Source organism: Haliotis rufescens, unplaced genomic scaffold (assembly GCF_023055435.1).
Source record: "Haliotis rufescens isolate VD_foot unplaced genomic scaffold, xgHalRufe1.0.p SCAF_1, whole genome shotgun sequence".
Classification (NCBI taxonomy): Eukaryota; Metazoa; Mollusca; class Gastropoda; order Lepetellida; family Haliotidae; genus Haliotis; species Haliotis rufescens.
The window spans coordinates 5,868,692-5,886,075 of record NW_025963779.1 but is presented as its reverse complement, the minus strand read 5'-3'; the positions used below and the strand labels follow the sequence as shown (position 1 = coordinate 5,886,075).

Here is a 17,384-nt window from a genome sequence, read left to right as displayed (position 1 = left end):
GATAGGGTTGGATAATAGGGAGTTGGGTACCTAGGTATCCGGGCTCGTCCAAGCCCTACTGTATATCAAGGCAGTTTGTAAATAATCAAACCACTGTTTGCACTGAGAAATGTTCCATGCTATATTGACAGTGAAGCTTTGCACCTTATGCCACAGAATCATCATCTCGAACCCCCTTCTAACATTGCTGTACCTAGATTAGCTGGAATCACAGGAACATGTTGAGGATTGGGTATGATTATGGATGAAAGGATAGTAAGCAACATATTGATGCATATTAAAGCATTTTAGTCTCATAGCCTAAACAGTCTATTGGCTTCAAAAATCAGTAGATATTAAACAAAGACTATAAACCTAAGTTGAGCTAACTTGGCCAAAAGAAATGTTACTAGATGCAGACTTTTGGATTAGACCTAATGTAAGGGAGATGCCGAATGAATTATGTCCTGGTGAACCACATCAGTGTCATACACTTAAAATAGGACATATTTGGTTTTCCAAAAAAAGGAAACATTTCTTGGGCATCAGAATGACTCATCAAATTTCTTGGTCATCTGAAGTATACATTGTTGACCATGCTTGACAGCTGACATTGTATTAACCCCCTGGATGCCACAGGGACATAAGTTGAGTCCCCCCTCTTCAACCTTCAGTAGACAGTGCAAAATGTTACACTGAGTTGCATTTTCTCCTACTTTGAGAGATCCATTCATCTATTTGCTGCACACATTGGCCAATATTTTCAGAATATGCATTGAAAGAATAATGTTGCAAGAATTAGGGAATAAAAAATAGTAACATTAAAAAGAATTGGTAAATTGAAAATTAAATGGCAAAGTTTCTGTTATACGGAACACCATGATTAACACAAACTCATACTCAACAGTATTTATATGCATTTCTGACTTATTCTCTTGGTTACAACGGAAAACATAAAAGATAATAACAACATGCAGATTGTCCGATTGTTTCTGCTTACTTACATGACACATTTATGTACATATGATTTCTAAAACAACTTAAAAGTCCCCCTCTGAAATCCACCTTGAAGGGGATGCAAGTTATGTGAGAGGTAGAATCTGATTGGTCAATAGGAGGGATATCACCCATAATAGCCACTGGTGGCACTACAATCGAGCCCAAAAATGCCAGCCTAGTTAGGCAAGGGTGACAACTGGACTTTCCCTTGCCTTAGGAAGATGATGTCATACCTTTACACAAGTGTAAGAGTGAGTGAGTATGGTTTTACGCCGCTTTTAGCAATATTCCAGCAATATCACGGCGGGGGACACCAGAAATGGGCTTCACACATTGTACCCATGTCAGGAATCGAACCCGGGTCTTCGGCGTGACGAGCGAACGCTTTAACCACTAGGCTACCCGACCGCCCCTCACAAGTGTAAGAAGATGTATGGATTTAGATGTTCTTGCTTGAAACAAAACTTGGAGGGACATCAAACATGGACTTGTGACCATTCTAAACCTCTATTGTTCCTTATAATAGAAATGTTATTTCCATCTAAAAATGGTTATTGCTACAATTTAATAAGCACTAATTATTCACTTGTTCAAACATAGGGACAGACAAGACCACTTAAGTCAGTAGTTTACATACCATGGGACTCTCATAATTTGCCTTTATTCTCGATTATTATGCATAGGACACAATATTTCGCATCCAGTGAGACAAATGCTATTTAAGCTGTACATTTACTCCAGTTATACCATGTATGGGATGTATACAGTCTTCCCCATTACCAATCTCAAGTTTTCGGGTTCCTGTCGATTCATGTGACAGCCTGTCCAGTCATACTATACAATGCTACATCAGACTTTATTATCATGATTATTACTCTTTACATACATAAAAAGATAATTTCTTAAAAAAACTTCATGTAAAAATCCTTGCATCTGTCAGGACACAGATTTGATATTTTCTGCATCCAAACCTTAAGATGCCAGCCCAAATGGAGTCAAATCTGGGATAACTGGAGTCTCAAATTACTAGAAATTAGTAATTTTCAACAATAATAAGCAATCATTATTAGCATGTCTGAATAGTTTTGATGAAGGTAAATGATTCAATATCGTGATTAATTACTGGCAATGTTTGTTGTACAAAATTCAGAATATATTTCATTTGATCGTATGACAGAATTTGGTTAAAAATATCATTGAGATTCTGCCAAATTTGTAATGCTGGGCATCTCTGCAAACCATGCATTTTTGCATACTGGATGCACATCTATGCATTAAAAATTGCCTGATGAATATCACTTTATGAATATTGACCTCTTCATATGTATATTAAAGTGTAATTCAGGTGCAAGTCAGGCAGTGTGGGATAGTGTCATAAATTAATCATGTTATTCACTGTACAGCAGTGAAAGTCAGATCATGAATATAATACACATTGGATCAAGACCTCAGGATCTCAATATGTGCATTTAACTTGATACATAGTAAACACAGAAGAAGCCTATTAACACTCAAATTAAAAGTCATTTCTTGGAAATCAGTCGACGTCATTTCTTGGAAATTGAATATTCCATCTCCCATTGTAGGTTGAAGAAATAGTAACAAAATGTGGTACAAATCTCAGTAAAATCCTAGATATTTTTTATATTTGTATACCTATCCTGCATTACCATGTACATTTTCATGTATCTACTGCTTGTTCTTGACAGAAAGAAGAGCTGTGTGAGGTCTTGCTGAAGAAGAAGTTTTTCCAACTGGTTGTGTGGCTAATCCCATCACACGACAGAAGTAATGACATCACGTATCACCACATTACTGCTGAAACATCGTGAAACATCTGAAACATCGTGAGGAGGCAGCTCTGCGATGGTTGAGCCACTTAAACGATGTAATGCAGGATAAGTATACAAACATAAAAAATATCTAGGATTTTACTTGATTTTTAATTTATCCTGCATTGGTCCTTAATGCATCTGCATCTGACGGTATGTAGGAGGGCATACCTCCAGATGTGATCTTCAATAAACTCTCCAAGCAGCAACTGTGATGTCTGGCATCAGTGGACCATTCCTGTCGACAGGGAAGGAAAGAGTGATGTCCAGGTTCCATTGCAGTAATAGAAATTAAACAGAGTTTAAAGTCTAGAACTGACATACCATGACAATGAGGGCAGCATGTAACCTTTAGTCTGGTGTGACAGGCACTGTAGAGGTCGGTTAGTCTGGGGTGACAGGCACTGTAGAGGTCGGAAGGTCAGCTCTGGACATGTGGAAGTGTCAGAGGCGTCTTATGGCAATGACCAGCTGGGCAACCACAAAAGGGCCAAAGCTGTGTATACGGCTTCTAGGGCGACATCTCACAGGTAGTGGCTGGTGAAGACTATGTCCGAACGCCAGAAGCATCGATTCATAATGGCATGGGTGGAGCAGTTGTGAAGCGCCATGGCAGAGGCGACCCCCCAGATATCATGAGGGTTGTTGCCTCTCAGAGGATACAGTCCTCATAAGCTTGAAGAAAGATGGTGCGACGTTGTTCTCGACAATTCTTGCAGCATTGATTGAAACATCGCAGCGCCCACACCGGACATGGTAGAAGTTCCTATTCATCTTGAACCCCCACTATCGAAGTCAGGGGTGGAACTGTAAAGGATCTATATCAAGCTGTCCTGGGAGTTGGTTCTTGGCTATGATGTCCCAGCACAGCCCAAGATGAATGGCCCCATGCGCTCTGTGCTCAAATCTAACACAAGTGATGTAGTTCGCTCACAGGTGGCGCTGTTGCCAGAGCCAAGAGGAAGACCATGCCAAGTTGAGTGGCTCAAAAGGCGCACCTCTCAGCAGGGTAAGGACCACATTCAGATCCCATGCCGGGGTTTTGAGGGTCATGATGGACACACAGTCAAAGAATTGGGGTGACGAAGGTGCAGGGTCCTGGGGTTTCTCCTATCAGAAACTCCCGGAGGAGCACCACTTGTCATCACAAAGGCCCCTGGTAGAAGGGCTGAGCGCCAAGGTCATTGCTTTCGCCGTCCTTGTCAAGTTACCCTTAGGGCTCTATGTAGATGGACCAGGCGTGAAGATGTAACCTGTCTGGTGCAGGGTGGGGCTGTTTGCTGTGAGGGTAGATCAGCAGATTTGGCCAATCTGGGAGTTCGAGGAGGTCAATGACGGATATCTCCTTGAGATCCATGAACCAGCCCCTTGCACGCCACCAAGCCATTAAAGTCAGGCCAAGGTTTTTGGTAGACCTGATCTTTTGAAGGACCCTTGGAAGGAGTACTGGAGGTGGAAAAGTGAGCGCTTTTTGCCCTTCACAGGGGACTGTGGATCAACTGCCCCGGCTTGTGGATCTGGCACTGGTGATATGAAGGTACGGATCTGAAAGTTCTGGCTGGTGGCAAACAGGTCAATGTCGGGGTGGCCAAGGTGTTGGCAGACAAGAACGAAGGCGTCCGGATGGAGTTTCAACTCTGTGGGAGCTACCTTGTCTGGTCTTCAGAGCGTTCAAACATCTGGGAGTGTGCTGGACCAGAACATGTGGACCCAGCCGATATATCAGATGTAAGAATCAGAACGTATGTTGAAACAGGGCGTGAGTCGTCCCCTGATGGCACAGGCAGCAGACCACCATGAGGTAGTCAGTGGAGATGGCGGGTTGAGTGTACCGGAGGCGCTCCTGCCAGTGTGATGTAGCCTGAGCACCTTCAACTCCCAAGTTGTTGATGTGCCAAGTGCACTGGACCACGGCCATGAGATCGTCTAGTCCTCTAGATGCGCACCTCAATCTGTAGAGACGTCTACAAACAGGTGGGGCATCAACGAATGGGTGGGGTGTCGACAAACAGGTGGGTCGCCAGGGATAACTCTGTGAAGAAAACACTTCCTAAGGCATTCAACTCTACTGTCGATCAGCTGAAATGACTCCTGACGTAGGGGGTACAACAATGGACAGGCTATGTAAGGCGCGAGGAGCTGTTGGATCGGAGGTAATCATAGTCGATCTCAGCTCATCAACTTCAGGAGAGTCTCTGACCACATTGTGCCTAGACGATACATGGAAAATTGTGTTCGTCAGCAAACCAATGTCAAAATCCATGTAGATGAAATAAACCTGCTCCTCAACCAATCTCCGAAGCATCAACATAACGGTTAGTGGGATGTCGAAGCTGCATGAAGTAGTCAAGGCTGAATAGATGGGAAACTTTGGAAGGAATGATCGCACCGTACAAAGTAAAGTGATCATTTCTATCCCCTGGTAGTCGTATAGGCACTCCTGTTCTTATATAGAGGTGACGATGAAGGGAGGCACACCGTAACTCTGTTGTGTAGTCGACGGAGCGCTCGTGGGAAGAATAATATAATTAACGATGTATCTCGTAGATCAAGCTGAATGTATAAAATACCTTGGTCTAAATGATCGTATTGTACCAAGCAAAGTGATCTTTTCCATTCACTGGGCATCATATAATCCCTAGGTGGGTACCCGGAAGCATATGATGAGCAAATGTCGAATCGGTTGTGAAGTTGTGATCTTCAACTTTGGGTGCAGATCATGTGCACCAGAAGCCAAAGGAAGGTACATTCTTCAAGAGTATTATCGCCCTCTCTGAGGAATTGTTCAGCTAATGTTGATGAATTTAGACAGGGAGAATTGGCGGGAACTTTCACAGAAAAGTTGAGATCTCAAAACAGGTGTCTGTTTTCTCTGATTAATAGAAGTAATGTGGTGATATGTGACGTCATCACTTCTGTCGTCACGTGGGAGCTGTCTGATAGGATTAGCCATACAACTAGTTGGAACAACTTCTTCTTCACCAAGGCCTCACACAGCTCTTCTTTCTGTCAAGAACAAGCAGTGGATGCATAAAAGAGTAATGCAGGATAAGTTAAAAAATCTATTTCTCTAACAAACTTTATTAATTAACATTCTACTATTATTTTACATGTGTAAGCCTTATTAGTTAGTTTGCAATTACAGCTAATAAATAATAAAATATCTAAAGAAATGCCTCTCAACCCCAAAAAGGGATGTGGCAGAATTTGACCTACATCGTGATTATTCATCTCTACTGTTAGTGGCTGCCAATCTTTTTGTTGTCAGTCTCTCGTCTCTGACAAGTTACACGAAGCAAGATGAAAACCCCGATCTAAGAGTAAGATGTAGTTCAACATTAACCTGTAGATTTAATGGGAATGAACCTGCTGGAACATGATTGCCAATGGAATGGGAGTATGACTGAACAGCCATTTGCAAATTGCAGACAAGCCAGCATTTTTGTGACACGCAGATTTGGATAAATTTTTTGACCTGTCAGTGTCAAGATTTCACTGCATTCGACGCCAGCATGTGAAAGAAATTTGACAGTTGTGGCCCCGACACAGTGGCTTGTGTATGTTTTGCTTAATTGTGCATGTTCTGAAATGAATTTCATCCAATTTGATAAGCTGTTGTGATGTCAGGACATTTGTTTGTGAGTTTTTGTGTTTACTGATGCAGGGGTTGACTTAGGCCGTGATTCCGCGATATTCTCGCATAGTTGTCGTAGATGTCGCATCAACATTCAATCAGCACGATTCAAAATCGTGTACATTTTTCAATAGTTTTATCTCCATTGACACTCCCATTTTCACCTACAAAACTCGAAAATGTTGTATTGCTGGAACAAAATTATCTACTGTACCTGTCAATAAAAAACTTACACGGTAATAACTGTGCAGAACCGATTCCTATATCAATATTCCTATTCCGATGAGTTTCATGAACATACCCCTGTGCAACAACTGTCACCGAGCGTGAATTACGAATTTTGAACTATTTCTGGTGGGCAAACAGCAAGTTGGATTTAGATTTTTTAGAATATACTACGATTCGTTTGCTTCCAGAGTTGTCCATTTAACTTGAAAACTGTGACTTAATAATTCAAATGTAATTCATAAACATCATGAATGTCAACAGTGTTTTCAACTTCTGGTGACATTTCTGGCTGCTGCACATGGCCAACACGCTGCCTTCTGCGTGAAATAAATGACTTAATTGTTGCTAATTAAACAAAAGGCTGAACATGGAGCAATAGTTGTCATATACTGAACTGTCACTTCTAATTAATTGAATGAAAAGTCCATATTGATAAGATTTAATTAGATACAGTCAGCGACCCGGTCTCTGATACGGTACACACCACAGACGGAAATAAGACAGCGAAAAAGACATGATGAAAGCACTGGAATGTAAGTAATGTAACTGTCGCTATTTTATTTCATCATTTTGAATATATAAGTTACGATCTAAACAAACATTGTCGAAATTTGATAACTGCTGATTGTTGTCTCCTGCATGCCAACGAAATGAACAGCTGATGGTTGTAAACATGCCTCCTTTACGATCTATAACTGTTGTCACAAATAATTCCCCGTAAAGTCGACAATGAGTACAAATACATAAATATTAGTGTAATTCCTCCTAAAGTAGACAATCAACAGAAATATAAGTACTAATGTAATGTTTTGTTAATACTACTAATGTTTCTAAATCTGCGCAGTGGAATAATTAATGTTCGAAAATGGGATATCAAAGGATATGTCCATAGAATCTTGTAACATTAATTGCAACATTATTCGAGTCACAGTTTCCAATTTGTGAAAACAAAATATCTCTGAAAATTAGCATAATCACACGCCAAAAATCCCATTGCTTTTGGACCAGGGGAGATTTTCTCTAATAAGTAAAAAATTTCAGGATAAATCCCTGCTGATGGACTTTCAAAATCCACACACAGATACCCCCCAACCTCTAAATATTCATAATGTAATATTTTAATTTCATTATCATTTTGTTGAATGAGGAAATTACCTATTCGCCACCAAACATGTCCCCAACAGTTTCAAAAACGCTATCATTTGCATTCAAAAGATATGCCTTCGTCAAGTTTTGTAATCTCATCATAAAAGCAGTCACGGTTACGGCCTAGAATGGCATATCATTGCAAAAAAATATCTGCTATCAAGCGTACCATATTTCCTCTCTTAGGCACTCTGCTGTCTATTCATTTTGCAAGAGAGCTGGTGTGTATTAGAGACTGGCTTGTATTATAGACCCAGCTTCTAATACAGGAAATATCAATACAGTATACAGTTCATTTTGGTGATCAGCAGCTATCTTTTTAGGCTATTGATGCATTCATACACACATTTTTTTGTGTGAAAAGGCTTAATAACTTAAAAAGAGGTTTCTGCAGGGTTAGAAACTAACAGTTTTCGTCCACTAGTCCTTATAATGATAACATAGAGCAAAACCCTTAAAAATGGCAATTTTCTACTAGTCCTTATGATACCTTTGGTTACTGATTTTCATTAACAGACACCCGCTAAAAGGTGTGTCCTGCGTGAGCGACCGGAAATCACAAATGCCGCGATACGATGAATGCCGCGGTATCACAAGGTCTGTGTATACATGGAATATGTCAGAAATAACATGAAAAAAATGGCGATAACTGGTAGCTAGCTTCGACGTGTAGACTTTCAAGTGTATCCAGTCCAGAATAACATGTTGACATGTTTTAACTGTTCGAAATCACGACCTTGGGTGGATTGTGGTCCCTCTCGGCAGTGGATTTTACATAGTGCTTTAATTACTTTCGCGGAGGTCGCGGGTGACAGCACAGCCACGGTGATTGAATTAATTAGTATCAAGCGCTTCACTGAGTACTGCTGACTGCACCCGTCTCGCGTGTACACGTTACGTCTGCGACTGTTTACCATTGGGCAGTTTGGCAAGGACTATAGGACTAGTGCCAGTTTCTAACCCTGTTTCTGTAGCAAAAAGAAAACCTCTTCTTAACTAATCAGAATGAAGCATTTATCAATGTCATGGTAGAATTTATTCTGACCTAAGAATGCACATTTTACAAGCATATTCCATATTTTTGTGTATTACTTAAGTACTTATAGTTATAATAGCTTGATCAGTACTTTAGGTGCTCCAGAACAGTATTGTCAGTTACACATATCAGATGCATAATACCTGTAACACAGGCATGCTGCCTCATCACTTGAATAAACTTGACGGGGGAATGAGTAATGCAAGTTGCTGTGTCTTGCCCTCACTCGAACCCTGGCTCTTATCACAACTAAAACCATGCATACCAAAAAAGTTCATAACCAACAGATTTTGACTACATCAAACTGACAAGCCATGTGTCAAATGTATGCAAATATGGCTCACAAAGTTTTGGACATGCTGTGCAATACCTCCAATAAAGCTGCAGATCTTTCAATGCCACAAATATGGCACAACAAGTAACATAAAATGACATAGTTCCTGATTTTTATGCTTTACCATTGCACTTGTTGTGGCTTTAGATTATCAACACACGAACAGAGGTCTAGTTTAGTTCTTTATACCTACTGATCGCTAAATTGTAGTACAGCTTCTTTCTCCATGAAGTATACAATTAGAAATGTTGAACAATGACAAATGAATAAAGTTTTTAACAAATATTTTTGCCAATGCTTGTTTAGTTATGGACTAACCAAAGTCATGCTAACAGCAATGAATATTTATGAGCATATCAACAAACTAATACTTACAACATTTACAGCTTGTTTGAATATTGAATGGCCCAACACTACACTGACTTTAAACATGTTTAATATGTTTAGTAACGACAGTAATGTTGACCGATGGACCCTGATAACGCTACTGAAACTAACCTGCCTTCATTTCAACTGAAGTCCCACTTGTCTGGACAACGCAGAAAATAAAAACAAAACACATTTCTTAATTGCACAATGCACCTATTTAGAGCATGCCTGACGTGTATATAATAATAAAGTTTCACAAAGAAATATTAACGAAAAGTGATGCACAGAGAAAATGGATGTCGCCTGTTTGTATATTCCCTGCAAAACTTTGTTTGGGCTGGAGAATATAATTGATTTTTGGGCACGTCACAAACCAAGACAGTCCTGTGGACTCGCGACAGACATTGGACAATGCAAGAAAACACCAGCTCTCCTTGTTTCTGCAGCCTAGGTACACTTATAAGATTAGTTCAAGCAGGTATCTAAGAACACTGGCCTTGCTCTGGTGCTGGTTGAAAAGTGAACCTGGTCCAACAATTCCTGTTTCCTCGGCAAATGAACAATCTCATTAAAATCAGATCTTTTACTCCAATGCGTGAACATCTGAGGGCACCCCAAGAAGAATGAGTGAGTATGGTTTTACGCCGCTTTTAGCAATATTCCAGCAATATCACGATGGGGGACAACTAGAAATGGGTTTCACACATTGTACCCATGTCGGGAATCGAACCCGGGTCTATGGCGTGACGAGCGAACGTTTTAACCACTAGGCTACCGGACCGCCCCTGCACCCCAAGAAGAGGTCATGCTAGGTGAACTTCCTGATCAGCCAACCACTGAACCAGCTTGAAAGGTTCTAAATCATCAGTACAAGTGAGCGAAGAATTCAACCCTGCACATCTGAATTCTGCATCTTAAAAAACAAGCCGAACTACCTTTACCCATAATGGAGGCAGTGCTTATCATCAGATGCAGATAGGTATTGTGTCCGATTATAATGAGATTGGCAAATGGAAATAATATATCTTCATAAATAATACAATAACAAGATTAAAGAAAAACACTTACTTAGATTTTTCTGACAAAATTCTGATGTCCAGCACCTGTTTTCATGGCACCCTTCAGGACACACATTAACACACTCCTGTTCATCTTTGTTCTCCTCAAAGTAGTGATATTGTACATCCACTGAGGTGGCAATTCTTGACCAATCAATTGTATCGATATAACACAATTTTGTATTTTTTTGCAATCGCACTGCTCCACGCATGATGGTTGTCAAGCCAATCAAACCTAGAGTTTCTAAATCTTGCATTTCATAAGCAATCAAAGCATAATTGTTGAAGAGATTCTGTCCCCTAATCACAGCCAGGTTGGGAAAAAGAGTCCGCAAGGTACGCAATCCATAAACTCTATACAACAATAAATGATCCGTAATTTCCACAAGTTTTGGGAAGCTGTATTTTTCATAATCTAGGTGGGTGGCTTGGTCAATCAGAAGAATGTGCAACTGGCCTTCAATTACTGTGCAGTTTTCCAGTAATTCTAAATTTTTCACTTTGTTCCGAACATCGATTGAGGCACACACTGAAAACAGAAGAATAAAATTAATTACAACTTCAAACATGTTGGAATATTATGGGGTGCAGCAACATATGAAAATAATTGAACTTTAAACTGTTCATGGAAGAGAAGAAATATGCAATTAAGTTAACACATCGTATTTAACTATGTTTGTGTTGTTCAGAAATTATTTACTTTTTTTTTAATTTCATACTTTTACCCTAGATTCCTTGTTTGTACAGATTTTTAAGTTATTATTTTCTTGATTTTAAAGGTATTTTTATACAGTATTTAAAAAAACCCATTGTATTCAATTTAATGTATGTAATACTAACAATATAAGCCTGTTATCGGAGAACGACAAGTCACATCTACAAAGCCATATACTTTCTGCAGCCTTTGGGACGAATATCAGCCTCTGAGCTATCTTGATATACCCTTGAACAGGTATGGACAGAACAAAAGTTGTGCTTTCTGTAAAACTCAGCTATTAGAAGGGCTATGACCTCAACTGCCTCTGGTCCATTTAACATTTTACCTCCCAAAGGTCAGTGTTCATTTCAGGTACACAAATGTAATGGACTTGATCATGTTCATGAGTTTTAGGTTGTCACAAAAACATTACTGTCAGTCAATGCATGATGCAGTATCTGAACAGAGATTTTGCTACAGACAAACGTCACAAGGACATTTCCATGATTTTAGCAAATTTGGATAGGACATTTCATCTGTACCATCACCAAAATTGAAAAATATCTTCAGGGCATTTTGATACTAACCAGTCAATGTTGAAGAAAAAGAAACTTTCTGAAACCCTATTATCAGTTATATTCTAGTTGTGATTGGTATGTTGAGAGAACAGGTAAATGATCTTCACAGTATTAACAAATAAAGTGTAAAGACATTTGTTATTCAATACATTTTTAAAGGGAGATTATACCACATTGTCTAGTGCACATTTTCAGTCCATGCCCAAACATTGGCATTTGTGTGCATAATGTGTGAAGCTGCAACATCATCGTAATGTGGGTAATTTGTAACTGATATAATGAAGTGGTATCTCAATGACTTCTGATTATCATATCAAATTGTTATTGACAAATGGCCCTGACCATAATCCCACTTGACATAAGTAATGTCAGTCAAGAAAGACAAATAATAATTGTTCTGGATTTGTTTAGAGAAATGCTTCTTTTTCAGAACATGATTACTTTTCCTCTGATTTTGAGGAAAATGCTTAGAAATGCATAATAAAAACATTATGAATATGTTTCAAGATTTTAAAACCCTTTTTTCGTACCAGCAAAGACAGTTACTGGTAACATGTTATTGCACTTAGGTACCAAAATAGTTGCAACTTACATGCATGCATACATTTAATATCTAGGTCTATGTTGACAATGACTTATATTACTAGCAATAGCAAACATGAAAAAAATAATAATAATAATTTATTTGCTGTTTAAGTGCTTACATTAGTCTATTATACATCAGTATTATTGTAAAATAAAATACAATCTGAACTTAGTTCAGAACAAATATTTAGGCCTTTTCCTAATAGGTAAATATCATCTTTGGGTCACCGTGACCTGACAAGAACACTTACCTCCGTCCTTCTCCGCTGTCTCCCCCACGCCTTTAGTGAGTGAGTTTGTCGATTGGGTTTTACTCCCTACGACTTCAGACACTATGAACAGAATCAAACAAATGTTCAGTGTGCAAAGACAAAAGACGTTTTTCTTTTGGAAGGTCATACCGAGTCGATCAGTTATTCGTCAAAACAATAATATGAAGACAGAGCAAAGCCAAGCGTTGGAGGAATTTACTTCGCCATGGCGGGGTTTATCAATGAATGGCCAAATGCGTTGTTCGGCATACATGCAGAAACCATTCCCAGTGCATTTTTCACACGTCAACTTGACCAGCCAGTAGAATCTCCGATGTTCATTACTGTATCTTGTCCACGTAATAACCCTCTAGTCGACGATCAAAAATCCAAACTGCTTGCAAATTGTAGTGTCAACAACACACTGAGGGAACAAAAATAATCACACAGCCTTGAACTTCTGTTATGAAGTGAACACGACAGGCTCCAAAATGTTAGCCAGTATGTTGGGAGTAACACACGTACGGGTCCAATTACTTCCTGATTAGAAAATATACACTTTAAACAATCTTCTGGTAAGTGTAGATGCCACTTAAAGATGAGGATCAGGAAACAGATTCTCTAAAAAGGTCACACTCGTAAAGATGGACTCAGTGCAGCGGAAAAACAGACGTAAACAACCTCTCGCGCTGATTGGCTGGTATTCAATACTATTTCCCTAACACCATACTATAGACCTCGGCTTTTCTTCCAACTTGTTTCTCGATTGACGTTCCCTGGCTATGCTAAAAGGAATGCATTAAGTCACATCGTCAACCCGTTAATAACAGCCTGTAATCCTCAGTGTGTATTATGTGAATACAACTAAAACAATACATACAATTTGTGTACAAAGAGTTTTCATTGTATAAGAGCAAAACATTGTCGAGAAAACACAGATATTGTTAAAAACTTTGTTTTGGATAACGGGTTTATTAACAACGTTTACTGGAGAGGAAAAGTCATTGTTAACATTGTAGCAAAATCGGGTTACGTTCAAGTATATCACAGTTTCGTTACTTTCAGAATATCGACCAGTTCTTTTATGTGACGAAATTAAGCGGGCACCTGCTGTCCATAACACGAGTCGCACGCACCTGCATATGATTACTGCCATTGGTTGCAAGCAGCACTTAAGATATATTTCAACACCTTGCAGATTACGGAAATAAGAAAATTAACAATTTATGTTCTAATTAAAACACACTGATTTTCATAGTAATTTCTGTTGATAGACCGACACACTTTGTGTAAAAGGATAACACGTATAAAAGAAAGTAGTATATTTCATAGACGGAGCTAGCAACCGATTCGGTTCCACGAGCCCAGTTGTCGGCTATCAAGGCCACACGTCATGTAATGTCTACCGCTGCTCCTCGTGTGAATGACTTAGCTCTGTCGCCCGGCGTCCTATTCAAATCTTGTTTTTTGAAAACAATGAACATTTAAAGGTAAAATCTCTAATGTTTTGACAATTTGCAAAGTATTTATGTTTCTTTTAAATATTGTTAATAAGTGTGATAGTAATAATTTCGAGTTATTCATACTTTAACAAGCATCATTGTCCTATATTGTAACGGATTGTGGTACTTAAACAAATGAAAGAGTGTACAAAAGTCACAAACTGAAAACATTATTTTGCATTATAACATAGTTCTTTTTAACATTAATTTTGTTGCAGGAATTAATTTCATATAAGGTGGTTATGAATTACATAACTTTAACCACATTATAAGAAAACACCAAACCATTTGTCAAATTGATTCCTTATTTAGGATATTCTTATGATTACTTTTACTATGATTTTTAGATGATAACATAATTGTTTTCCAATACCGAAAGATGTTTTTTGAGTATTTTTAAAGCTATCAACTGATGAACTAGCAGTGATTAAAATACTAAACTTAATGTTCTTTTCCAGTTCGTTTTAATTTTTGATATATACTCTAAAAAATAATTCTTAAACATGACTTGATGAATATATAACTTAACATTCTGACTTCCATTTAGTAATGCTACTCTTTTGATTTAACTTCTCTGTTTCTCTTGGAATATATATTTCACGTTTTGTAAGGGTAGATGTCGGCCCTCAGATACATGTATGATAATACACCATGGTTCCATGTACAGACCTCGCACTGTTTCCCATGGGTCTTTCCACACGAAGGGAAAGACACCGGAGTCCGGAAACTTCTGAAATAGTTAGCTTCACTCCGAAAAAGTACGCTAAATTATATGATTTATTGAGAATTTGGAAGGCAATTCCGTAGTATACTGAAACACTTTGTAAACGTATATTCATTTTTTGTAATATTTGGCAAAAAAGCCACTGAAATCAAATAAAGTTGTTCTGTGTGTTCAAGCATGATGTAATCAAAAGCAAAACTGTTGTCGTTCGGGTTCGATTCTCATTCCATGTGTTACCAGGTGGACTTGAGCACCAAAAACACACCATGTCTGATGCTTGAAAACATGATTATGCGTTTTCATTGTATGTCAGTATATATCCCCCCAAAACAAAACTATATATGTTTCTGTAAATAGCTTCTAACTGGCAAAGGTCCAAAACTGTCCTTGACTGTTTACTCATTACCTTACAATGACCACTGCCGGGTACATTTTAATCAAAATTCGATCTAATTTGTTATTTTCAGTGAAACGGGTCTCAGTTCCATCCGGGAAAACATATGTATAAACATGATAAACATATCCACTGACGGCGCTTGTTCAGTCAACACTGATAGAATAAATCAACAAATTATACTTGTAATGTTACAACAGAAGAAATCTAAATGGACCACACATAAATATATTACAGACAATATATCTCCAGAAACATATATTTATATCTTAAATGCGGTCAATGACGTATACTTTATTAATATTTGGATGTTGCCACCATTATCTTCCTATGGAAATTATCGATAAGATTGAGAAATATTTCACATCGTTATCTTTGTTTAATAAACCCGACACAGTAGAGGAAGTCGTGTACAGTAAAATACGGTTATAACGAACACGCTTATAACGAACTTACGGATATAACGAACTTACTTTTTTGGTCCCGACTATTTGCTGTAGTTATGCTGTATATGTGCTTATAACGAACTACGGTTATAACGAACTAAAATTAGTAGTCCCTTTGAGTTCGTTATAACCGTACTGTACTGTACTTGAAAAAATAGACGCAGTGACCGCTCACCCTATTACTAAAATTCAAGTACGATTAAAATGAGTAAATTTGTAACTTTTCAGCATAAATAAAATCTGAATCTTAAGAATACGCACGAATATTGAGTAAGTTACTCCCACCCAAACCATTGATATCCAATACATTCTTCTGTATAGACTAAGTTACATTCGCATCCTCCCGGAAACCACCGGTGCCTATGGGTCCGTTATTGTACGTACACATCTACAAATGAATGTACTGCGGTGCGGTGGTTAAAGTGTTCGCTCCTCACGCCGTAGACCCGTATCAATGTGTGAAGCCCATTTCACGTGTCCCCCGCCGTGATATTGCTGGTATATTGCTAAACGCGGCGTAAAACAATGCTCCCTCACTCACTCACACACATATGAATGAATACTTTTGTTATATATTTTATTATATCCGTACACCCCTGATTCCGCTGAGAGTGGATATTCCGGATTAGAATTGGTCCCCAGAGTTCTATATATATGCTGCGCTATCTTTATGCATACCTCTGCATTGAAAGGATCAATCTGTTCCTGTTTCTTCGCTTTGGCTGATAGACCCGTGAAGATCCGGGGTAGAATAGGTCTTCAGCAACCCATGCTTGTCCCCCTGTGAAGATCCGGGGTAGAATAGGTCTTCAGCAACCCATGCTTGCCGTAAAAGACGACTATGCTTGTCGTAAGTGACGACTAATGGGATCGGGTTGTCAGGCCCGCTGACTTGGTTGATGCATGTCATCGATCCCAATTGCGTGGATCCATGCTCATGAGGTCAATCACTGGATTTTTTTGTCCAGTCTCAATTATTTACAGACCGCCGTCATATAGCAGTTATTTTGCTGAATGCGGCATTAAACAACAAACAAACAAACAAACTTTGGCAAATAGTCCAGGCAAAATAAGGGTTGACTTGGAACAATTTGCATCAGAGTTTATTTCACCACAATGTATTTCTACAAGGTCCCCTAAACAACATATTAATAGTCCCAACCAGTCCCAACCAGTCCCTAGCAGTCCCAGTTGGGGAAATATGTCTAATATGACATATGAAGGAAGATTTATAACAGGCAAGACCGAGTGATTTATTGGTCCACAAAGGAACATAGTCCAGACAACAATTGGATAATAAATTATTTATTTTTCAAATACATGTAAAAAATATGTTTTGCAGGGTTATACCAGACCGATGAATGTCAAGTGATGAGAATACGTTTACACCAACAGGCCTTGAGGGATCTCGGGTCAGATATCCGGCATAAACTGAGGGGCAAAAAAAAGAGTGTTTTTTTATGTAATTCAAAATTGAATAAACTGTTGATATTTTTTTATCATGTCTATTTAACCACGCCCAACCTTCAACAGTTTGTAAAAAATAATCTGTGGCAAAGTATTTTATGTAAAAACAAATTGGTCCAATGAAG

The 17,384-nt window shown here is 38.7% G+C and overlaps 2 protein-coding genes across 3 annotated transcripts in view; one reads left to right on the top strand and one right to left on the bottom strand.

Moving 5' to 3' along the window:
- The window catches only part of LOC124150084 (putative molluscan insulin-related peptide(s) receptor), a 42,611-nt gene extending 29,201 nt beyond the window's left edge, over positions 1–13,410 (bottom strand). The window contains exons 1-2 of the mRNA XM_046521991.2: positions 12,727–13,410; positions 10,626–11,144 (exon numbers count right to left, since the gene is read on the bottom strand). Of these exons, the coding sequence (XP_046377947.2) occupies positions 10,626–11,144; positions 12,727–12,874 (667 nt within the window). The 5' untranslated portion in view covers positions 12,875–13,410. The remainder of the gene's footprint in view (positions 1–10,625; positions 11,145–12,726) is intronic.
- A 665-nt stretch (positions 13,411–14,075) lies between these two features.
- The window catches only part of LOC124150085, a 50,172-nt gene continuing 46,863 nt past the window's right edge, over positions 14,076–17,384 (top strand). For both annotated transcript variants that reach the window (XM_046521994.2, XM_046521993.2), the window contains exon 1: positions 14,076–14,216. The gene's annotated coding sequence lies outside the window, so the exon portion shown is untranslated. The remainder of the gene's footprint in view (positions 14,217–17,384) is intronic.